This window comes from Sabethes cyaneus, chromosome 2 (genome assembly GCF_943734655.1).
Source record: "Sabethes cyaneus chromosome 2, idSabCyanKW18_F2, whole genome shotgun sequence".
In the NCBI taxonomy this organism is placed as follows: domain Eukaryota; kingdom Metazoa; phylum Arthropoda; class Insecta; order Diptera; family Culicidae; genus Sabethes; species Sabethes cyaneus.
In genome coordinates, this window is record NC_071354.1 from 98,615,412 (window position 1) to 98,641,253 (window position 25,842).

The window sequence follows — 25,842 nt, forward strand, 5'->3', positions numbered from 1 at the left end:
GAATAAAAAACTAAATCAAGCACCCTTCCAAGATGATTACGTTTCAAGTTGGCTTGTTGGAGGTTGAGGAAATCCATTCCGTCAACTAAAACCGCACTCGCAGTGGGAAGCTGCGATGTATTCGTGTGATTTATCATGTCGTCATTGTATTCCCAAACAATGCGTGGTTGATTGTAATCACCGCAAATGAGCATAGCATCAGTTGAGGGGTTTTTTTCGCACAATTCACGAATAGAAGAAACGTGCGATTCAATAACAACAGGATCCTGGCTTTTGTCGGGAGGAATGTACACAGCACCAAATAAAATTTTCAACCCATGAATATTCGCGGTAATACAGACTTGCTCTAACCTACTTGCTTGTGCTGACGTGAGGGCAACGCATGGGTACTGCCGGGCGACAGCGATCAATACACCTCCAAAGCTCCGCTTATCACTATTACGGGACGAACGGTCGCAGCGAAAAACGTTGAATCTTTCGCCGAACAGCTGCACAGAATTAATGGAGTCGTTGAGTCCGGTTTCCGATATGCGTAATACTTTAATATGCGTTGCATTGTAGGAAATGTTACTCAAACTCAATTTATTTGCATTCATAATTGCTGGCGTTTTTCTGAATATTTGATAGAAAAGTACAAATGAAAAGTTGAAATCGATAGTCATGACGAAGTGAAGTCCGTTTCGCTAACGCTGACTGAAGCCAGTTTGAAACTGAAGCGATGCTGCTTCTGTTGAAACCGAAGCTTCACTACTTCATTGTTAGGTGACGCTATGCAATTGAAAGTGACGTTGTCGGGCCCTGGTGACAAGTGGTATCACCTGTGCAACGGTCGACCATGCCCAACTTGCTAATTTGTTAATTCTTTATAATTTGTGCAAAATGCTGAAATAAACATGCATACTAATTTCTTTTCTATAAAAATATGTGCTTTAAGATAGGACAGATATATATGAACGACTTTTTATGGTTTAAAAAAAACCAGTCCAAATTATACAAATTATTTTTAAAATAGTTTATGGGTAGCTTCAACTCATAATATGTATTATTTAGATAATACGTGAAATATAACGAAGGTTTAATACCTTTTGGAAAGCATGGTCATCTTGCCCCACAAGGGTGGTTATTGTCGTGTCCCGATGGTCCAATACCATCAGTAATACACATTTTGATTCAATTAATAGTTACACGGATAATTTTTTAAACCATATTTTAACTCGCGCTTAACACCGTCCGTCTTCCTCAAAGCTGTTCATACGATTGGTCCCCTGAAGTTACTTTCTTTTTCTCTCTCAGTCATCTCTCTCTACCCTCATTCCCTACAGTCATCTTGCCCCGTAGGCTAGTAAAATGCACAAAAATCGATGAATTTGTGCTCGCGTATATTTAGTAGGGTAAGGAACGAGTTAAGCAGTGTCACCTATTTTAATCAGTTGAACATAAATGAGCCGAAAATGCACTTTTTTATTCATATTTTCAAAATCTTTTGATAGGATCATCTTCACAAATCACTTAACCATACATTTGATTCACACAAACACAATTTACTGGGTTTCCGACAAGAAATATGATGAATTTAAAATTGTTGTCCAAAAACGTTCATTTTTCAGCTGCTGAAGGCAATCGCCACCTCGCTACTAACGAATCCATCACATTTTTCAGCACTGATTACAACCACTCTAAAAGTCAAGCACTCAATTGTCACATACCATATTATTCACTATCTTTTTTTCTATTATCTAAGGCTTTGTCACTAACCGAAAGTTTTATTATTTTCTAACAAAACTGAAAACAAATTCTGAATTGACGGAACCTGTTCACCAGTAGCAGCAGCTGCAGCATAACTGATGAACTATCGTGTTGCCAAGACACTGTTTCGGTTCTGGAAATAAGAATTATAGGTTTGAAATTAACTGAAACCTCCAATGGTGAAAACGTGGTTCAATACTTTCAAGAGAAATGTATGTTCATAATTAATTTTTCTTTATTGAAAACAACAGAAAAGACAGCTTTTTCAATAATTTTCGAAGATTTTCTGTGATTTAAGTGATTTAATGAAGCAACGATGTGCTTCAATGTTATTTGCTTTGACAACACTGTTCTGAGTCGGACCGTGTATACTGCTATGTTTACCTCTTTTGTTCTCCCACCATCCTTATGAACAGCGAGTGAGACGTCAAACTCGCAGTTTCCCATAAGAACACTAGAGAATAAAAGAGACGACGAATACCGTTTGCCGAACGGTGCGGTGAGTGTATGCCCCGATAAACAATTTAGACAGATGGCATTTTACGCATCTATGCCGATATGCTATGCCGATCACGCATCAGATGCCGATTAGTAGGTCGCGGATAGGAACGCGAACTTACTGAATTGGGGGAAAAGTTCGAGGAATTTTTTATGGGGACGTAAAAAAATTCAGATTTCAGGATTGCTTAAAAAAGCACCTTGCGGGTGAAAATATGTTCGGTCTGTTCAAAATTAGTTCCACCGCTCCAACTTTTAAAGCGAAAAATCAAAAGTTTAGCTCAACAATAGTGTCTTCCAATGGTAACAGCTTGAAGAACTAAAGATAGCAACAAGATTGATATGCTGATATCCCCCACTTAGTCAACCCATCGCTTGTAATTAGGTAAAACAATCAGTGACCCGCTTAGACTGCTTAAAACCGGTTCTTTACCCTATGTGTTTTAACTTTTAGCACCAAATAAGCATACAGGTTATAGAAAAGACTCTAAAAGAGAACCTGTCGAGGGTTTTGACATTTTTGGTTTAGATTATAACGGACATAATTTATACTGAGAATAAGGTGGGCATCTTGCCCCGGGCTACCCTACTCCCTTTCATATCGGTGAAAAGTAACAGTAAATTTTGACACAATGGATGCATTCAAAACTTCTCTTTTTTCTTGAATAGTAATATTAATAAATGTAAATCAGAGCTCAAAATAAAAACTCCAAATTATGTTCTCGAAAATCCTATAGAAGACAATAATAACATTCAATCCTGCATCAGTCCGCATATTTAAAAAACTAAACAGAACAAAACGGAAAAAGTATAATCATAAGTGGATAGTTGGTGGTAACGTTTAAGTACGTTATTTCTAGTGATCAAAATTAACGATATTTTCGATACAAGGGCGATATTTTTCGAAACCTTTCGAACCAACACGATCCCGCGAAGACAACGCATATTCGCAGTGAGTCAGGTAACACAGTAGTTTGCAGCCTCGTACGTAGAACGTTTAACGCTTTTATGGTTTTCTCGCCGGATTAAAGGAAAGCCAAGTGACGGATTATTTACAAAAATTTTCGATTTATTCGTTTCGACTTATTCACGTATGTAACACTAGTTATCAGTAATGTTAATGAGCAAATTTGTTACTAAATATTCGCACAAGCTGAAAACACCTACAACTAATTGTTCATTTCGGTTCTAGATTAAAACAATGTTAAAGTATTCTACACTTACGTGATTGTAAACTTAACGCAAATACTATCAATTCAATTCTCTAGCGTGCCTGCAGTTCATGACAATGCACAGACGGATGGTTTAGCTTAAGATTATTTCTTATAGAATGGTACAATTGGATTCGGATGTTGGTTCACACATTCGGGGGAACAATCAACACATGAAAACTGATTTGATAAACTGAAAAAAAAAAACAAAAAGAGAAATGACATTCTATGATCCGTTGAAATTAATGCACTTACTAACCTCTGTCATTCCCATGCTTATAACCCCATCCTGATTATTGTCCTTGGCTTTGAATAGTTCGAAAGCCATCGTCAAGTGCAGAATGGCCGAAATAAAGTCGGAAAGCCTAAGTGTCCCGTCTCTCCTCATATATCTGTAATGGGGTTAATTGTCAATCTTTACTGTTTTAAGTCAATCGAAAGCTTGATCTCACCTGAGTATTAGGATAGACAATATGTCAGTGCTTAGTTGGAAACCGACATCGCAAAGCGCGTCGCGGAAGCGTTCAGCTCTGAGAATTCCCGATTTTTCCTTCGTGTGCATTTTGAAGACGCCCCACCACGTCTTCAAGTTGACCATAAATTTATTGAAATCATTGAAATTAATTCGTCCTCGATTGGTTTTCTACAAGTACAAATTACGTTGAAAAATTGGTTACAAAGCAAAACAATACGCAATCTCTCACATCCATTAGGCAGACAACCTGTCGACAGACTTCTAAACTGGCACAGCTTCTAATGTAGTCATTTGGCAGACACGCTTCCAGTAACTCCTGCAGGTCAAAGCAATTCAGCGTCCTAAAATAGACACGTGTTAAGGTCTGTGAATAATTTTTTCGGGAATCTAAATTATACCTCTGATCGTCTGCCAACTGCATGAACACAGGCTCATACTGAGCGGTGCTGGTTGTGGCCGAAACGTTGTTGTTTGCCGAATCCATCGATACTTTCGCATTCGAGTTTAACAGGGGGAACGGGTCCAACAGCAGCATAGTCTGCGTTTCCAGTAGTGCCAGACGTATCGTACTGCCCAATACTCGAACGCTGAAAGATGCTTCTTCTGCGGGTTCAAATGTGGTTGCCATAATTAGGTAGCGTCCAGCTTCCAGCGTACAGCGGTGACTTATCTGTCGCGAATTGGTGTATTGTGAGTTGACTAAGCTTTTGTGCTTCTTGAAAAAGTTTTTCGAGAGACATCCGTTGATGCTTTGAACTATATGTAAATACAAAACAAATTAATGGTGGTGGTCTATTATAAAATCAATGTTACTCAAGAAATATTACCGCTGTTCAGGTTATACACAGTGAAACCGATTACTTTGGGTTCCAGAACGCTGTGCTGGTTGACCGAAATTATCACATCCTCTTTTTCGCTTAGGAAGAGCTGTAGTTGTGGATTGATGTGAAACGAATCCGGGTTATTGCGGCAACCGCCTGCGGTAACGCCTCGTTTCCATGCACCCTGGTACAAACGCATAAGCCACCGTCGGTTTTTGTCCGACAGCTGGGGCTCATCGCGGGCCGTATCCGAGTCCAGATGAACACATTCCAGGTGGGTAAATGTCTGTGTCATATCGAAGAACGACATCCAGAATTCACCTATGTCGAGCTGCTCGATGAGACGGTTTCGTTCGTTCATGGTTACGCGTTCCCACGAACTGGAAAAGGATGACCAATCTCCGTTGAAAGTGGCGGATTTGTTGAGGGTTTGTGCCAAAGGGTTCCGTAGTCGCACTAACTGCACAGTGTCTCCCATGATGGTTTCAGCCTAAAAATAATTGCATAGTTTGTGCCAGAGATTACCAGACAAATGTAATTGTATTTTACCTTATCCAAGGAGCAAAGTCGGTAGTTGATGCCCACATGTAAACCGTTAGGTAGACCTTCCGTTTGATTACGAATCTGCGTCGTTGTTCCGTTGTTAACTGTACACGTGACAATACTAGTTGTATCCAATAAGGAGTGGAGTAGAGGAGGCCGAATCAGAATGTTATTGTCGGTTTTGATAGATATCGACTCGGTAATGCCTCCAGTCAGATCCGCTAGACCATCCAGTAAGGTGCCGTACTTTAAAGCTTCGTAAGACCCGTGTAATCTGAAATCAATAAAAATCATTTGGAATTGGTAAAACAGAATATAATGATCCGTATACTTGGCATAGGCTTTCTCCAACAGGCCAGGCCAGAACGAGTTCGAATTCTGAGCCTGCAGGAAGGCCAATTTCCCGTTGATCGTTGGTAATCTATCGTCGACTAGAACCTCCAACCATTCTCCACACCACCACAATCGGAAGCGAAACATCCCGTAGTATGGCTTATCGAAGTTTTGATCTGCTGGTACCACTCGGTAGAAAAGTCCTTTCGACAGATACAACACGCCGAGACAACTAACGAGCCATCGGTCACCCATTTTCCCGGGTACAATGTCGAACTGTGCGGTTGAGTCGTTGACGAAAACCGGACTCTGCGTGATCTCGTGCGGTCGCTTCCACTGAAAGGTGAAAGGAGGCGTTTGGTGGTAGAACACCGACGACTGAGTCGCCGGGAAGTCCTCGTCCTCCCAGAGGACATTTTTTTGTTTGCATTCCGCTTTGATTCGCTCATACGACGAGGTCATGGTTCGGCAGGTGCCTATTTTAATGGTTCTCTTGTCCCGTGAAATCGTGAAGCTTTTTGGTTGATCCGCACGATCATCTCATCTCGTTGAATAAAGTTGCCAGGAGAGTACGTCGTCCGTCGAGCGCTACGCACTTTTCGCCCTTATTGTTTCTGCAGAAAATAGAAGGACAGAGTAAAACAACAAGCAATTAATTTTAATTCATTGCTGATTATTATAAACGTGTTTCGTAATTGGCTAATAATGTACCGAACCTAATAAAGTGCAATTATTCGATCTAATAATTTATGTTCACAGCTGCAGTAATTGATATAGGTATGCGTAGACAATCTGACCTTGTAAATGCGTAAAGAAGTAGAAAGTTGCATTACAGGTTTTTTTTTATTAGAAATCTTATCGTATGAATATGTAGAATCCAAGTTAGACTGACAGCTGTTACTTCTGGCTTGCAAAGATTTCGACATTGCATTTCGAGATTGTTGTGTGACGAAAATTGAACATAAAAAAAATTTGATTTCTTTTGAGAAGCAAGCTACAACATGACGAATTTATATGCTTGCGTAACTCCATTATGCCAAAAAAAAATAATAAGCAGAATTCAGTATAGATATTGTATGGGTTAGTTTATTTACAATCAGCAGAGCAAATGGTAGAAGAATGCAATGAAACAAAAGTGTTGATAGGTTGATAGGTCTTCGGTTGATCTTATTACATCTGGGTGAGACTAGAAGTGAAGAGGAAAGAGCAGGAAATTAGGTAAAGGATGGTCATTAACGCTATGTTTATTAACTACTAGTTGAGCCCGAATCTTATGATCCGAAAAATATAGATGGCTGTTCAGAATTCCGAAAATTGCGGATACATTCCATTGGCCAGTGTTTGCGAAGATGTATAATCTTTGTATTAGTTCTTTGAGTTCTTCTATTGCATAATATAACTCTAAGATGTTGTATATAAAAGAGTCATAGCCGGAAAGTGAAACAAACAGTATTTATGATCGTATTGGATTTTATTTAACTGAATAAAAACTTCTGTCTGTTTGCAGCATTTATGTAATCAGGCGAGTCGAGCAGTCGAATCAAGCAATCGAGTCAAGCAGTTGGGTCAAGCAGTCGAGTCGAACAGCCAAGTCGAGCAGTAAAATCAAGCTGTTCAGTCAAACAGTCCGGTCGAGCAGTTGAATCGAGTAGTCAAGTCGGGCAGTTAAATCGAGCAGTCAAGTAGAGCAATTTGATCGAGCAGTTAAGTCGAATAGTCCAGTCGAGCAGTTATTTTCCATGTGTGGACTCATTACTGCAACCAGTATAGTTGATCTATTGTAATATCGCCCGGGTGTTTGCTGTATGACCTGCACTGCATTTCTTTTTGCTATAATCGCTATTGAGTGAGCGATATGCCTATTAAATTTTATGCGTGATTGTGTTTATTGGGGTTTACCCTTCCTGCAAAGCTTGATCTACTTTACTCACCAATTCTTCGCTACCAGCACTATTCCATATTATAGCCGTCCCTGGCGAGGACTCCTTCGTTCCTCTGACCAGTACACTTAACTATGGCAGGGACTTTTGCACTATCAAGATTCGAACCCACAACCACTCGCTTGTCAAAGCAGACTCGGTAATCTTGCGGCTACGGAGCCCCCCTGTCGAGCAGTTGAATCGAAATGTTTAGTCAAGCAGTAGGGTCAAGCGGTTAAGTCGAACAGTTGAGTCGAGCAGTTCATTCGTACAGTTGAGTCGAGCAGTTGATTCGAGTAGTCCAGTCGAGCAGTTGAGTCGAGTAGTCCAGTAGAGCAGTTGAATCGAGCAGTTAAGTCGAGCTGTCGAATCAAACAGTTAAGTCAAGCAACTTCTAACTGTTTGCAACATTTATGTAGTCTGATTATAGTAAAATGTTGCTTAGAAAATTCTTGATCGTTTGCTATCATTAACTCATTTTCTTAAATTTTGCGACTTGGTTCGTTCTGATTTAACACCGACCATATGACATCGCGACAAGCAATCGACTTGAGCAGACGAGTCGAGCAGTCGAATCAAGTAATCGAGTCAAGCTGCGTCCTCATGAACCTCTGGATCTGCCTGGTGGATTTCAATCAAGTGCTTCTCTGCAGATCTCGTGCGTTCCTTCCCTCACGGTGTGTCTAATCGGATATCACCCACCTTCTCGAATTTCTGTTACTATCGGCAGTTAATGACATCGACGACGGTGTTCCTCGTTGATAGCGCTCAATACCTGCCGCTTTTGCCTTGTCTCCGCTGAGACGCAGTACGCTTCGTAGGCGTACAGTAATACGGATTTAGCGTTTAAGATTAGAACTCGGGATTTGGCATCTAGAGTGATCTGGTTTGAGCACCAGATGTTCCGCAGACCAACACTCCTGGCCTTCCTGATCCATGTGGCTATATCAGTCTCATTGCGCGTTGTCTGGCTACCAAGACCTTGGAAGGGTTTCGCCTGCCCAACCTGTTGTCACGCTATTTGTTACAGCATTGTTACGCTAACCGTTTGCGCGATCGAATTATGTCTGAATACTGTTTTCCGAACTGTATACTGTCGCAGGAAGAGCACAACTACAAGCAGAGCTAATCTTTTCTTCACACACTGGAGGGCTGTCCTGCACTCAGTGCACCTATTTTGCATTCATAGCTGTAATAACTCAGCCTAACAAAATTCGAAAATGTTATGTATGCGGCATTTATAGAGTCGATTATTATCCATAAAATTGCTGAACTAAGTATTGCTATATCTTAAGTATTTACGGTGCACTCTCACTTCACACTGGGGCAGAGGGCGCTCTAGGAGCACCGCCGAGTGTAAACAAGTAAGTAAGAATAAACGCATTATCGCGACTCCTATCGAGAAGACGGAACAACTCTTTTGCCGGATACTGTAGTTTTGGCTGTTGCCCACAAAAAAGTGTTTTTTAACTTTGCCCATCAAATATCAAATCATCGAAATTTACGTGTAATTCAACTTCTAGGGTATCTAGCCAGCCAGACTCGAAGCACCTCGAAGGCTAGAAAATGGTAATTTTCTTTCGGCGTTTAACCAGACGTTCGCACCTGTTGGTAGATAAATTTTTCTCGGTTATAGCTGGCACATGGAACGAGTCAACAACCGGTCGAATTTGCGATCGACAATGCGAGCACATTCCATCGAGTCATTCAACGATATAATGGACCGAAGAAGCTAGTGGTGTGGTTGGATAATTGTGCTGCCCAGAATAAACACTAGGGTTTTTTCTACACCTAATTCTTCCGATCAAATTCAATGATATTCAAGTGGAAGAACTTACCTTAAAATTTCTCAAATCTGGGCACACATTTATGGCAGCTAACTGCTACCACGCTGCCGTTGAGCGACGTATGAAAACTAGTACACCTGTAACGTTCCCCGATTTCAAAAGCGTGCTTTAATCTGCACAATCTAATGTAGAAGTACATGATAACATACGCAGTCGAAGGATTTTTCTGAAACTCAGTTACATGTTTATCAGTACACCCTCCGTAAAATGAATCCTCGTCCTTACATGGATCAAATCAAAAAGGTTACTGTTAGTAAAGGAAGTTTTCTCTTGATATACGGAAAGTCATTGTAGCATAATGCTTTGCTTCAAAGTAGTATGCTGTTAACCAAAAGGTAGCAGAAAATCGTGACGGCGATACATTTGAACTGGTAGAAATTTTGAAGCTTAAACAACATGCGCGGTGGAAAGTCTCATTCTCATAAATGAATAAAATGAAAAAAAGACTATCGAAATTCACGTAAATATCAATCACTGTCAAAAATTAACAAATCAACCAATCACATATAAGCATGATTTCCGCGACGGCAAGTTTATACTCTTGCGATATCAACTACTTCGACATTAAAAATAAAGTGACAGGGACTTCCCATCCAATAGGTAAAGAATTATTGCTGTTGCAGTTGAAAACCGTTATAACCGACGTGCGACACTCGGTTTTATTCTTGTTCTGTGTGTCGCAACTACGTACCACGTGCGACGTAGTTGCGACACACAGAATAAGAATAAAATCGAATGTTGCACGTCGATTATGACGGTTTTCAACTGCAACAACAATATTTGTTTCGATTAAACATAGACTAAGTTGATCGCCAAAAGGTACACAATTTCGTGATGCGTTAAACTATCCTCAATTCATCTCTTTCAATCCTTTTTATCATTTGAACATTGAATTTAAACCAAAGTGATGTCCTGAACGTAAAATGAGTGCAAGCACCCCTTCCTCTCAACCGATTGTATCGATAATTGTAAGAATATACTCGAAACGGAAGTCACGTATGAAAACAAGGAATATTCATGCGTGTGATGTTGTGACGCACCAATTCTCAAAGTGAAGAATCAAAGAATCACTCAATGAACTACGTCTGTTAGTAATTCAGCAATTGCTTGCAATTCTTTGCATACTTGTATTGTATTGCTATACCTAATGTATAAAAACTACAAGGTATACAACCCTAAGGATTGTATGAAAGGGTGACGTAGGACTATATTAGATCATTAGATCAAAGACTAATGTAATCTGCATTTCTGACATAAGTATGTTTAGAAGAATCTGTGAGTGCCATTGTTTTAGTGAATGTTTAAAAGAGAGGAGCGAAATATTCAGACTCAATTATTCATTGAATGAAATAGTGGCTTTGAAAATACGTTGACGGGGACCATTGCCACTATTGAGACATAGAGATTGCTTTAAAAATCTGTGTGCATCATAAAAGTTGAAATAGTAATGAATGACCAGCCCACAGGCTATTGTATTATTGTATTGCGTAGCTTGGCATGTTTCAATAATCCTGCTTTAACTCGCTTGTGGACTTTAAAAGGGCCATTGGTTACAAATAACATTAAAGCCAAAGCACGTTCATCGCAAATATGACGTGCCAGCCGAACGACCTTCTCTTTTGAAATGAATGGCAATAGGCACGTAAGTTAGCGGCGTCAATTCACTCTCTTTTGCTCCGAGACGATTTTACTAGTTTACTTTCACAGCTTGCCGCTTGTTACATAGCAGAAAATATGGTACACACGCAAAAATTTCTGTTTTATTTGTATGAGAGTCCTTATCCTCCAAACACAGGGGTGGGGGGCCTCGAACCATCATAACATAAAGTCATGCCTCAAAAACCACCCACATGCTAAATTTGGTTCCATTTGCTTGATTCGTTCTCGAGTTATGAAGAAATTTGTATTTCATTTGTATGGGAACCACCCTCTTTGAAGGGGAAGGGGTCTCAGTACACCATAGAAAAAATTCATACCTCCAGAAACCCAAACATGCCAAATTTAGTTCCTATTGCTTGATTAGCTCTCGAGTTTTGAGGAAATTTGTTTTTCATTTGTATAGGAGCCCCTCCTCTCACGCCCATCATAAAATTGTTCTCTTACTCTCTCAATAAAATTGCTGGTCATTTTATCTATCCAACGACATATAAATTGTTCAGTTTCGTTCAGTAGTTTAGTAGTTATTACCATTCGAAATCTTTCATTCAAACGTTACACTTCTATTTTCGTTTTCTCAAGTGCTACCCACTCCCAGTATAGTAAACAAAGACGTAGTCCTACGTCAAAATAATCAATAGGAAAATGCTAACAAAACTTATAAGCTACAGAGAACATTAGTTAATTATTGATCTTTCAACTGGCGTAATTTTTAACTCACATTCCATTTGTTACTTGATGAAAATACCTTAAATTAGTCTGTTATAATGGCCCTGGCTACAGGTACAGGACAGGACTAGTTTTATAGGGGATGCTAGCAAACGATAGTGTGTCAAAATAATGTGCAGCTATGTAATACTCGTGCACCAGGACGAAAGCAAAAATTGTTGCAAGCAATTCTTTTGATTTCTCGTCTCATATTTAATATTTTATTCGGTACGGCTCAAAGCGTAGTTCAATGGACAGAAATATTTCTCTTCCTGACCATGGTAGAAAAAAGAAAAGGCAATTCATTATTAGTATTTTTTAACAATGCATCATTTCATTAAGTGCACCTGTTCGATTGTTTTCACATTTTGTGCATCTTTTTTGTTGCCACCGTGATTCGATTGCCGTCTCGCATTGCCCAATAGATCGCATCATAAATTCATTGCCCAGCAATGACAGAGAAATAACGAAACCTTGAAAAATCACCCAACATTGAAACAGAGAAGACCGAAACCACCGCCAAGAAGCGGCCTGTTAGCAATTGCACCACTGAATATAAAGTGTGGTACGATCGAGTTTATGCTTTTGTACCCACGAGGCAATTTGTGGGCCATGAACATTCCGCCGTACGATTAGTACCGCTATTTTTACGGTGGTTTGGTGGTTTATTAATAGCTCTCATTTAGCTCTAATTTAGGGCCCATAAAGTCAAAGGTAAAAGACCTGTAACTGGACGAAACATCGAGTAATGATTTGAATTGCATTTTTTTATTTACCTGTGATACCTCCTTACTTTCAATATAGTGTCAGATGTAAACGACACTTCGGAGAAAAAAATACGTTTGCTTATACGTGCAGGGTCCTTAAACTTTCATTTCAGGACTACGAACTAAAACCGTGAGACATCTCAACAGAAATGCTTTGTTCCAAATTTTAAGTCGATAGAAAATTGAATAACAAAAGGAAACCGAAAATTTATTACAAAAGCACTGGAAATTTTTGACATTACTGCAACTTTGAATCGGAGTTTCGTTTGAATGAGGACGAAATTGTTCAGCAGGCCGTAGAAATTAAACGGGTGATTGATTCGATTGAATAAGACGTTCAAAAATTAAAAGGGATCGTATCACCTTTCACTTTGCATTTTGCTTATGTACATACATTCATCCATAGGTACACACATAAAGATCGACGACTTCCGCATACCTGCCGGGTTTTTGTCGTTTCGTATGTCGAACAATAATAACCAGTAAATCTGTTTGCCCAAAAATATTGTTTAGCGATGCGTTGCTACTAAGCTTGCCAACTGGAACTGCTCCAACCGCTTTTTCTTCCATCGAACCATTCCTTATTGTGTATCAGTGCCCCCCTCGCTTTTGATACTACTTTCCCTTTTTAATTAGCTATATCAAATGCTGTCGAAAGTTTATTTGTGTCGCAGCAGTTTTCTATAGGACGATTGTTTTGCCTTGTTATCATGTTGGTTTTAGCAGTTATACTCTTTACGTCACAATTTGGTTAAACACGAGCGTGATAGGGTTATTCAATATCACTGCTTTTGAAGTTGTACTAGCCCGGCAATTGTCCCGTACTCTAATAACCGGTTGCGAAGTCTGTCGATAAAGGAAGCTTAAGTCTTGAAGACGGTTATACGTAAAGTTTTGCTTTTTTGCTTTTGAAGCTTTGCCTTTCTTTAGTTAATAATGACTGGAAAACCTTAACTTAAATCTTTAATACAAATATTTGGTTACCGGTCTACATAACTATAGATGTAAGAAGCCAGTCGGTCAACTATAATGATAGGATTTTTTTTAATATGCTGCTAGAAAATTAGTTTTATTGTGGTTATAGCATATTGTTGCAATTTATACTTATATCTACGGTTGATGTTTGGCAGCAGTAAAAAGGCAATCCGATCACGCAACTTAATTGCTGTATACATAGCATGCTTGACTTGCAATTAAACCAAAAATAGCCTTACTCCAACCTTCATTACAGGGCTGATGAACGGGAGGTCTCTTGAAACTTGCACAATGATAACCATTTTGAATATTTCCAACTAATATTGCCCGAGAGCCAAATATAAGATAGCCAAATATATTGCAGTTCCTAGGCATACAAGCAACGGCGGAAGCATTTGCAAAAGTCAGGAATTAGCGATTCGCATAACCCGATAACCGAACAAGCAATATCTATGTGCCTTACTGTATTTTTTTTCTTTCGATTCACTGTGGAGCATATGCTATGCTGTTGTAATGCTGCAGTTTTAGGACTGGAACGCAGGTATATACATAATTAAGAACCGTACCTTGCGAGAAAGCGAAACATCGGTGTGTGGGTTCTTTTCTTTTCTAAAATAAACACAGAATTTAAAAGTCGATTATAACCGATGTTACATTAAAGTTATGCACACAGACTGAAACTCTTAAATAACATTGACCGATGATGAACAAAATTAAATACGAATGAGAACAGTTAGGTATAAACAAAAATTATGAAGCACATTTACAGAGCCATTCGTTTAATGAATACGACGTCACAACGAAGCCCTGAAAGGTGAAATAGTGCAGGCTACGTTAATTACTATTGGTTAAAATTCGATTCAGAGGTTATGTCTCTCCGAAATATTCGATAATGTATGAGATGGAAACATTTAACATCAAGCTAGATGTATACAACAGCATAACACCTCAATATTTACGGCTTACGATGAATTTTAAACCTTTTCTTCACCTTTTATACATACATTGAGAAATACACTTGAATGCGGCATTATTCTATACCACGAAGCGATGCTTTCGTGCTGTTGGCCGGCAGCAGGCAAATAGTAGCGCATGAAAATTGGTGATACCAGATAAAACGAAGAGAGTAAGTAATGCTGATGATTGTACATTATGAAATGCCGAGGCTTGCTGAGAAAAGTGGAGTAACAGAGCTGATAGCAACATCTTAAGACATGTGGCATGATCTAATAACTCGTGGGATTTTTCTGCTTGTATCAATGTAACTAACATCTAGTTTGGCAACAACACTAAGTATATTCAGAGACAATTGTACTGCAGGAGAAAGCCAACATAAAGATCTGTATTAATTTTTCTTTGGTGAAGGTCTCAGTCGGGGGCAAAATTCGTATTTGTCGGAATAATAAACGAGTAAGTAGCATTAAAGAGAGAACTTTCGGTTTTTTCATGATATTTATATTTTGCTAGCGACACTGGTTTAAGCCGTGTATATAGTTTAAAAACGTTACGATTACGAAAAACGAAACTTAAAAAGAACATGCTATGCAATTTGGAAAAGTCCGTTTATCAAGTTGAAAGTGGGGTTAATAAAAAATAAATTTCAATTGTAAAAAAACACGCTATATAGCTTAGATAACAAGATTAGATGCTAGTCAATGCAACTTTGTTGAAATAGAACTTTAAAGATAATGTTATACCATTTGAAGTTACTAAGAGATGTATCAGAAACACTCATAGACCGGATTACCGGTCTATGGGCATGAATCCCGCGAAAATATTGACAACATCGGTAACAATCGTCACATTCGGTATGTACACTTTGATGTCTCGTCAGTAAAATGGTGTACCGTGCCAATAATTCGTTCGTAATTATTCACGAAGAATTGGCATCAATGGCAATCAATCATTCAATGGCATCAAATCAATGGCAGTGACACAATAAATCAATTCGAAACGTTTGAAAATGTGTCTATAGTGACATTCCATGTACTTGTAAACCAAGGGATATTATACTGGATATGAAACAGTATCTATTAAACTGTAAATAAATCATAGTTTTTATTAAAATTAACATGCAGAACGTTTAATAATCTGTTTTAGTTTATCGTCCATTCAAGTGTACAGTTTTGTTCTGTTTGGTATTTAGATGAAGTCTTCAGAACAAACTAGGGCACAAAAATAATTAATAGAGCAGAAATATGCAATTGAATCGAAAAACGACAATTCTGCGATGGTGTCGCGTTACGAAATGTAACTTGTCTATCTTAATAACAATCCAAATCAAAAAAATCAGAGGGGTTGTGCACAAGACACGACCGCATAGGTGACGTAGGACAACGTAATTTTTTTGTAGCGAAAGAAGGATGTATCCATGTATGTAATAATACGATTCTTCCGATTCAACCGATTTTGGAGTTAAATCCATGAATTGATTGAATGTATTTTATTAAAACGAAACGATGTCACTCTAAACCAAACAATATATAAATGTTTATGATATGTTTCTACAGTATAATCTATACCTATAAAGAAGGATTTCTGTCTGTCTGTCTGTCTGTCTGTCCGTATGTTCCTTATAGAATCGAAAATTACTGAACCAATCGGCATGAAAATGTGCATGTAGAGGTTTTAGTGATGGTTAGAAACCCCTCCCCCTACTAAGAGAGGGGGCTCCCATACAAATGAAACACAAATTTCTGCATAACTCGACAACTAATCAAGCAAATAGAACAAAATTTGGCATGTGGGTGTTTTCGGTGACAAGAATTTATTCTATGGTAAATTGAGACCCCTCCCCTCTTTATAAGGGGAATTACAACTCCTCTCCTCTTTAAAAGGGGGGCTCCATACAAATTTCCTCATAACTCGAGAACTAATCAAGCAAATGGAACCAAATTTGGCATGTGAAGGTTTTCAAGGGCAAGAATATTTTCTATAGTAAATTAGGACCCCTTCCCACTTTAAGAGGGGGGGCTCCTGTACCAAAGAAACACAATTTTCCTCATAACTCGAGAAGTAATTAAGCAAATGGAACCAAATTTTGCATGTGGGTATTTTTGGAGACAAACATATTTTCTATGACGAATTGGGACCCCTCCCCGTTTTAGGAGGGGGGGATCCTATACACATGAAATACAAATTGCCTCATAACTGAAGAACTAATCAAGCAAATGGAACAAAATTTGGCATGTGAAAGTTTTCGAGGGCAAGAATATTTTCTATGGTAAATAAGGACCTCTCCCCACTTTAAGAAGGGGGGCTCCTATACAAACGAAATACAAATTTCCTCATAACTCGAGAACTAATCAAGCAAATGGAACAAAATTTGGAACGTGGGTGTTTTTGGAGACAAAATTTTTTTCTATGATGAATTGAGACCCCTCCCCACTTTAGGAAGAGGGGCTCCTATACAAATGAAATGCGAATTTCCTCATAACTCGAGAATTAATCAAGCAAATGGAACCAAATTTGGCATGTGAAACTTTTCTAGGGCATGAATATTTTCTATGGTGAATTAGAACCCCTCCCCACTTTAAGAGGGGGGGCTCCTATACAAACGAAATATAAATTTCCTCATAACTCGAGAACTAATCAAGCAAATGGAACCAAATTTGACATGTGGGTGTTTTTAGAGGCAACCATTTTTTCTATGATGAATTAGGACCCCTTACCTTTTTAAGAGGGGGGGCTCTCATACAAACGAAATACAAATTTCCTCGTAACTCTAGATATTTGGCATGTGAAAGTTTTCGAGGGCAAGAATATTTTCTATGGTAAATGAGGACCCCTCCCCACTTTAAGAGGGGGGGGCTCTCATACAAACGAACTACAAATTTCCTCATAACTCTAGAACTAATCAAGCAAATGGAACCAAATTTATCATGTGGGTGTTTTTGTAGGCAAGAATATTTTCTATGGTATATTTTCTATGGATTTCCCCACTTTAAGAGGGGGGGGGGCTCCTATACCAAGGAAAAACAAATTTCCTCATAACTCGAGAACTAATCAAGCAAATGGAACCAAATTTGACATGTAAGTGGTTTTGGACGCAAGATTTTTTTCTATGGTGAATTGAGACCCCTCTCTTCTTTAGAAAGCAAGTTATGGCCTCTCCCCTTTAAGAGGATGGGCTTCCATACAAATGAAATGCAAATTTCCTCTTATCTCGAGAACTAATCAATCAAATGGAACCAAATTTGGCATGTGGGAGTTTAAGATGGCAGAAATTTTTTCTATGGTGAATTACGACCCCTTCCCCTTTTAAGAGGGGAGCTCCCATACAAATGAAATTCAAATTTCCTTATAACTTGAGAACTAATCAAGCAAATGGAACCAAATTTGGCATGTGGGAGATTTTGGAGTCTTGAATTTATTTTACGATAGTTAGAGACCTCTCACCCCTGTGGTAGGGGGATATGGACTCTCATACAAATAAAACAGAAATTTTTGCGAAACTCAAAAACTAATCGAACTCGAGAAATTCGAGACTCTTCCATAAAACGTTAGTCAATACAAGATTACAAAAACTATCTATAGTAACACTAAATCATTCAGGACGAGACGGTCGCGAGTGTTGCCGGCGACCCGCCGTCGGAAGCGCCACCCACTGGGGAGCTTGCAAAACTCGAGATTGTTACAAAGATCATCCGAGATTCATGATTTATGTACAACACAGGTTAATTTGTGGCAATACGAAGTTTATCGGGTCAGCTAGTCAATATATATAGAATGCCAGTGTCGCTGCAGTTCGCGTGGTAAACATCACACATGTTCAGATAATATATTTACATTATATATGCATATGTGTGTGTACCTGAGATTCATCAAAAGGGGGATCTCATTGTCAAACTTTGACAACCAGTTTAAAATTTCAGATATGGCTGCCAAGTTATGTGATTGGAAACTCCGCTCGTTGCGAATTTCTGAAAAAATCGGTGCAAAGGGCGCAGGTGTGGGATTCAATTCATCCGAACGAAAAGAAAAATCAGAGGGGTTGTGTACAAGACACGACCGCATATACAGGTGACGCAGGACTACGTAAGTCTCTTTGTAGTGATAGTAGCATGTATCCATGCTTGTAATCATTCGATTCTTCATGTATACATGCTATATGCAACATATATACATGCTACATGTGTTGTATATAACATTTATCAAAGTAGTAACATTGCATACGTTCAATTTTCATCCCTCAAGCTTTCAGAGTTATTTCTCTGTGCATTTGGAAACAATTTAACAAAATCAAGAACATAAACTATTGCTTTCCTGCTACCTTACAGAAATTAAAGATTTTTTTATTACCCATAGTTCCCCACGTTGAAGGGCTTTTACCAATTTAGTCCTATTTTATCAACAGCACATCTTTTCACTACACTTCTAATGAAACGGCAGAAAACTACAGCTGTAGCACATTTTTCCAACACAGATATCAAATTCGCCTAGGTTTAATCGTCTCGCAGTAAAGAATTTGCGATCTGTTGAGACAACGAACTTGTGTAATTTTTTCTGGCATACTTCCCTAACACAGACATCAAATTGTACCAGCATTAATCGTGTTCGTAAGAAATCTGTTGGCACGAGGGGGCTTTGTCACTCTTTCTGGCGTACTTCCCAAGCAAGGACATCAAAATAGTCTAGGTTTAATCGCGGTTTAAGAAATCTTGTTGAAATAAGGAAAGTTGTTCACTGTTTTGGCTTACTTCCCAAGCACAGATATCAAGTTGGTATAGGTTTAGATCATCGTAAAGAATTTTCCAACCAATCACGAAACGAGAATTCTGGTAAAACACAGGTTCATTATTTTCAATTTTTCAATAGTTCATCAAGAATCCACACTTTTCTTCATTTGGGTCAATTCTTAGAAGATTTTCCGATTGATTGGTGTAAGAATATTGCAAATCGATCGGAAAACCGCTGAGCTATTAGCGCTCAAAACCTTTCATTTTTCGTGACGCTCGCATTTTTCAATTTTTTGGAATGACACCCTTTCTCAAAACTTGCCGTAAGACGTAGTCCTACATCAATAGAACGTTTAAAAACATTTCACTGGCATGAAAACACAGCGATGAGCGCACCAGCCATAAGATAAATAACAATGAGCAACTTTAACAATGAAGTTCTCGATTCACAGACTTGATACAGATTGTTAGCATCATGTTTACCACAATGAGTCCTGTAGTAAAACAGCGACACTGGCATTCTATATATATTGATTCTACTGTTTCTACGTTGAATAGTGCTTTTCCTCTGGTAATCGGTAGACGGTACGCGAGAGTTTATAACTTTTGAGCTTTGTAAACGAAATTCAGCTTGAGAAAAACGAAAAAGAAGAAAAAAAGGTGGCTGAAAAAATAAAATTTTGTCTTTTTTTTCTTTTTTCTTTGGCTATGTTTCGTTTACAAAGCTCAAAAGTTATAAAAATACCAACAAAACAAAAAAAGTTTGTTCCAATACGTTGTATAGTTTCTGAGAAAAAGGTACATACAATTTGAAAATTGTGGTTTTCCAGGAGCGGCGTGTTATTCCGTCGAGGTTGTTCCACGCCGCACTGGAACACTTATGTGTATGATCGTTTTTCGCTCACTTCCCGTGGTGGGATCATTACAAAATTAGTATCAAAATAAACGGAAAAGAATGCAGTATTGAAATCTGAAATAAAAAAATAACGAATTTTTCAAAATTTTTAGTCGTTTATGTGCTCTTAATGGTTTGTTAAAGCATTTTATAAAGGTAATAAAAAAAGCTCTTCTTAAAAAGGAAAACTTTTGTGGTTGATGTTGGTAATGATTTAGGTAAAACTGCTCGTCAAAACTGATCATCCAGTTGTAACAATCATTTATTAAGAACAAGTTTTATTATAATTCCGTTGTTTCATATTGATCGGGTTGTATGTGACCAGACAGCTAATTAAAATTACAGCATGGACATGAACTTTATGGTACCCTACGCTACGCATTGACTAGACACAAAAAGCTGTTAAAATTTATATAGCGGTGTGGGAGCTCCTATTAGCAAGTCAAGATCGATTGCAATAGCGATAAATACGAACTAAACCTGATCTGTAGCTTTTTTTTCTATTTACGGTATGCAAAAAAATTGTCAATACCTGCTTATCGATCGGCACCCAATGCCCAAGTGGTTAGCGTTAGTCTCAAATTAATAAATTGTTTATCGACCGGTCCATTAGCCAACGGTTGTTGGCTGGGTTTTACAATAATAAAATGCTCGAGTATGAGGGTGCCGGCTTTATGACAGGTGCAAAATCAAGCAGTTGTCTCAATCCACCCAACAATTAATATGCCTTTTCATGTAGGACTTCCACGCAACATATGCTCTATTTAGTTTAGTTTAGCCCCCTAGTTAGCCTCTTAGTACGTTACTGGTAGAACAGGTCAGCCGTTATATGTTCGAAATTCGACTGGGAGGTATTGTTGGAGCAAGTAGCAATTGTATTTATTAAATTTATCGACTAGAAAGACAAATCTCCTGAGCTACGTATAATCAAGGCTTTGCTTTGTTTGCAGAACATAACTTTTTAGATCTTATGTAGGACAACTAATAGACGTCGCTGAATCCTGGGGGCTAATTTTTTTTCTTTTGAAATACCAGACTGCTCAAACCAGTCAACCAGGCTCTGTACAGAAGTTGACATCGATACAATAAAAAAGAGTGAATTATTACCTGGCTTGTAAGTGGCAATTCTTTTGCAGTACTATTCATTCGTACACCCACACTCCAGCACACTCCGTAATTGTAATACAAGCAGGACTCAAATAGTTGCACCGTTTTACAAGTTAAATTTTAATTTATACGAGAAACTGTCAAGATTTTTGTTATGATAAACATGACTTTGTTTTGAAATAAGTCAAAATACAGCAAATTCTCTAGGTCTTTTGTCTCAGTATTTAAAAGCTCAAATCCGCACACTTCCATATGTGCTTATTCCAATACTATGGATTACCTTCAAAAACAGTTGACAATGCCGCTACCTTCTGGGACGTATTACTTCTGCCTGTATTGAAGTGTCCACCTGCGTTGGGCGAGCACTTCTCGGGATGGTCCGCAGGCAGTTTCGGGTGGAATCTGACTGTGTACGAAACTTGTTCGTACAAATCAAACAGAAATGAGCCGTAGCAGAAAATGGTAAAACAGACCACATCCACTATTCATTGCTCCTCCGGTGAAAGTAAAAACCAGCCACTTTGTCAAGTCTTCTCTCATGGAAATGATGTATCAGCGACTTGTTTCGGGCATCCATGCTTGAACCAGATGACATCATTCGTTATTTACGTTATCGCTTTTACAACGTCGGAATTTATGCTGCGGTTCAACTTGTCTGCGGGCAGATTTTCACTGGGACAGGATGGATTTAACTTTGAGAAAGTTTTATGCTTTTGTCCGCAAATTCGATCAGATACGCTGTGCGAAGACATATTAATCATAATCTTGTTTTTATGTTTCCGCGCAAGGTAGGCTGAATGGAGAAGAAGAATTGAATAGAGTGATGTAACACCAATGAAAGAATTTGTTACGAAGTCAAGTCTCAAGCCTTTTCAGGCGATAACGAAACTGTCACACAGTGTTGGAACTTGATTTACAACCTGCCAAAGTATTTAATTAGTGATGCACTCATTTCAATGCTTCTATTTAATTTTAGCACCATTTTTTAAAGATAATTGATGGTTGAAAAATTCCGTTTAGCATCATGAAAAAATTTGAAACATTTTCGCTTACGCTATACAATGACGAGAACGTGAACAACATTTTACTCTTGGGAGCAATAGAGCTTCTCATAATATGGAGAACAGCAAAGCAACGCTATAAGAGCATAAATGTCTTTGAGACTTGACCCTTTTTTATCGATTCGATATACTTCGCAGCCGATTATTAGAGTACAGGACAATTACAGGGCTAGCGCAACAATCCTACTGACCCTAGCAGCACCGTCCAGTCAAGATTCGAAAATACGACGACTAGCTTGTTACGCCAGCATCGTACCTCGAAGCTCGGTGGTCACATAAAAAGGCTACGGAGGCTATGTTACGCGTAAATCAACATTATTTGATTTCCAAAATTCGCGTAAAAATCGATTTCAGTGTATTCATTTTATATTACTTACTTACTTAGGTGACTTTTCGTCCTAAGACATAGCCTGTTGAACAAAGTTTCTTCATGTAACTCGGTTGAGGGCTACCGCTCTCCAATTCCTCGGACAGTACTATCCGCCAGATCTCGCTCCACCTAGTCTAACCATCTTGCTCGCTGCGCTCCTGCTCGTCTTGTCCCTACCGGATTTGAGGCGAACACCATCTTTGCAGGGTAGTTGTCCGTCATTCTTGCAACATGTCCTGCCCATCGTATCCGTCCAGCTTTAGCCACCTTCTGGATACTGGGTTCGCCATAAAACTGTGCGAGTTCATGGTTCATCCTCCGCCTCCATACTCCGTTCTCCTGTACACCGCTGAAGATCGTTCTCAGTCGTTCGAAAACTTTGAGCACTCGCAGGTCCTCCTCGAGCATTGTCCATGTTTCATGCCCGTAGAGAACAACCGGTCTAATAAGCGTCTTGTACAGGGTGCACTTTGTACGGGGACTTAGTCTGCTCGACCGCAATTGCTTGTGAAGCCCATAGTGAGCACGAATTCCGCTGATAATAGAATACGCCTCCGAATCTCACGGCTGGTATCATTGTCCGCCGTTACCAGTGAGCCAAGGTAGACAAATTCATCGACTACCTCAAACTCATCGCCGTCGATCAATATACAACTGCCCAAGCGGTGTCGTTCGGCCTCGGTTCCGCTGGCCAGCATGTACTTGTTTTAGACGTATTTACCTTTAACCCAATCTTTTCTGCTTCGCGCTTTAGTCTGGTGTACTGTTCAGCCACCGCCACAGATGTTCTGCCGATAATATCCATGTCATCGGCAAAGCAGACGAATTGACTAGATTTGCTGAATATCGTGCCCCGCGTGTTGATATCCGCTCGGTTCATAACACCTTGTAGCGCTATATTGAACAGCAGACATGAAAAACCATCACCTTGACGAAGCCCTCTGTGTGATTCGAATGAACTTGACAATCCACCCGAAATCCGAACACAGCACTGTGTACCATCCATCGTAGATTTAATCAGTTTGATGAGCTTCCTGGGAAAGCTGTTCTCGTCCATGACTTTCCAAAGCTCTTTCCGGTCGATGGTATCATATGCGGCTTTGAAGTCAACGAATAGATGATGCGTGGGAACTCTGTATTCACGGCCCTTTTGGAGGATTTGCCGCAGTGTAAATATTTGATCCGTTGTAGACCGACCTTCGACGAAGCCGGCTTGATAAGTTCCCACAAATCTATTCGCAATTGATGATAGACGGCGGAAAATGATTTGGGACAGCACTTTATAGGCGGCATTAAGAACGGTGATCGCTCGATAGTTTTCACAGTCCAACTTATCGCCCTTTTTATAGATCGGGCAGATAACCCCATCTTTCCACTCCTCCGGTAGCTGTTCCGTATCCCAAATTTTAACAATTAGTCGGTATAGACAAACGACCAGCTCATTTTAATAAGCTCCGCTCCGATGCCATCTTTTCCAGCTGACTTGTTGTTCTTTAGCTGCATGATGGCCTCCTTAACTTCCCAAGTAACCATAAGCATTAATCTAAAACCGTATATTGGAAATAATTCTGCATCCCAAGTGCCAAACTTTTGTATATTAGCAATCTTAATGCTTATAAAACGTATATTAACATTGTTGATGCATAGAAGCATTAACGTAAATCAGCATTAAAGAAAGCAATATATGCACATATAACGTAACAATATAATGCATTTAGTCAATTGCATTAAAACGAGCCGTTAGTGTTGATGAACGGCTTGTACTTGACTTCTTATTTTGCTATTCTGCTGCTACTATTTGTGCCCTCTTCCATCTGACGGTTGCCGTCTTTTTCTATCCTATTGGTAATGCAGGACAAGTAGCTATGATATGAGAGGGAATATCACCAAGATTTAAATACGACTAATTTCACCTCACTCAATCACATCCGCTATGGTTTAGATAGCAAAGGTGCAAGGAAACGAATGCGGTTGCATGACTAACTCCCGGTTCGAGCCCTGTCTAGGTGGTAAGATTATTCAGCATTTCCGAAAATGGTTCTGTATACTCCTGCTCCCCTTGAGATGCTGCACAAAAAAATCGCTTGCTTTTTTATTTTTTTAAATCCCGACCGAATCTATTTTTATTTACTTTTACGATACGTCGATAATGTAGACAAAATGACGTTTCGTTTAAGCCTCAAACAAACACTGATAATGCTTATTGGATGCTTGTGGCGTAGCATTTTAACAACCCGCTATTTCGCCTTTTTAGCATTATGTGAGTTCTACAGAAGTATATAAAGAAAAATATGCTTTTAATCATAGTTCTGTATGCTTATACAATGTTGTCCAAGGGCTAGTGTTTAGTGCTTACTGGTTACTTGGGTTCGCCTATCGTTGGGGCTGGCACTTCTTTCCCGTTTGTTGCACCGGCGCGAAATCGCTTTCCCCGCCGTCATGGTTCTCCGCCTGGGCGCCATTCAGGTGTTCGTCGAAGTGCTGCTTCCACCTATCGGTCACCTCACGATCGTTCGTCAGAATACTGCCAGTCTTATCCCGACACATTTCGGCTCGCGGCACAAAGCCTTTGCGGGATCCGTTCAGTTTCTGGTAGAACTTTCGCGTTTCCTGAGAACGATGTAGCCGCTCCAACTCTGCATATTCCTGCTCTTCCAGGTAGCGCTTTTTCTCCCAAAAGATTTGATTTCGCTGCATCTTCGTCTTTGTGTGTCTTTCCACGTTCTGACGTGTGGCACTGCGCATCTTGGCCGCCCGCGCAGCGTTCTCCTCATCCATCACCCTCCTACATTCATCGTCAAACCAATCGTTCCGCTGATTCCGGGCCACATGCCCGATGGAGCTCTCCGCTACACTGCTGATGGCTGTTTTGATAGTGTACCAACAGTTCTCGAGAGGGGCTTCGTCCAGCTCATCCTCTTCCCGAAGCGCAGCTTCGAGTGAATGCGCGTAGTTTGCGGCGACGTCTGGCTGCTTCAGCCGCGCGAGATCTAACCGAGACTGGCGTCGGTACCAAATGTTGTTCACAACGGAGAGTCTTGGGTGCATCTTAACCATCACTAGGTAGTGGTCCGAGTCAACGTTAGCGCTTCGATAGGATCTGACGTCGATAATGTCTGAGAAGTGCCGACTGTCTATCAAAACCTGGTCGATCTGCGATTCTGTCTGATTTGGTGACCTCCAGGTGTACTTGTGATGGATTGTGTGCTGGAAAAAGGTACTACGTACGGCC

At 39.5% G+C, this 25,842-nt stretch overlaps 1 protein-coding gene across 1 annotated transcript in view; it reads right to left on the minus strand.

The window, feature by feature from the left end:
• Positions 1–3,327: 3,327 nt before the first annotated feature.
• LOC128734770 (calpain-C) overlaps positions 3,328–25,842 on the minus strand; it is a 64,816-nt gene continuing 42,301 nt past the window's right edge. Inside the window, exons 2-9 of the mRNA XM_053829113.1 lie at positions 5,626–6,241; positions 5,301–5,568; positions 4,758–5,241; positions 4,329–4,686; positions 4,160–4,271; positions 3,908–4,098; positions 3,715–3,847; positions 3,328–3,648 (exon numbers count right to left, since the gene is read on the minus strand). Of these exons, the coding sequence (XP_053685088.1) occupies positions 3,622–3,648; positions 3,715–3,847; positions 3,908–4,098; positions 4,160–4,271; positions 4,329–4,686; positions 4,758–5,241; positions 5,301–5,568; positions 5,626–6,089 (2,037 nt within the window). The 5' untranslated portion in view covers positions 6,090–6,241 and the 3' untranslated portion in view covers positions 3,328–3,621. The remainder of the gene's footprint in view (positions 3,649–3,714; positions 3,848–3,907; positions 4,099–4,159; positions 4,272–4,328; positions 4,687–4,757; positions 5,242–5,300; positions 5,569–5,625; positions 6,242–25,842) is intronic.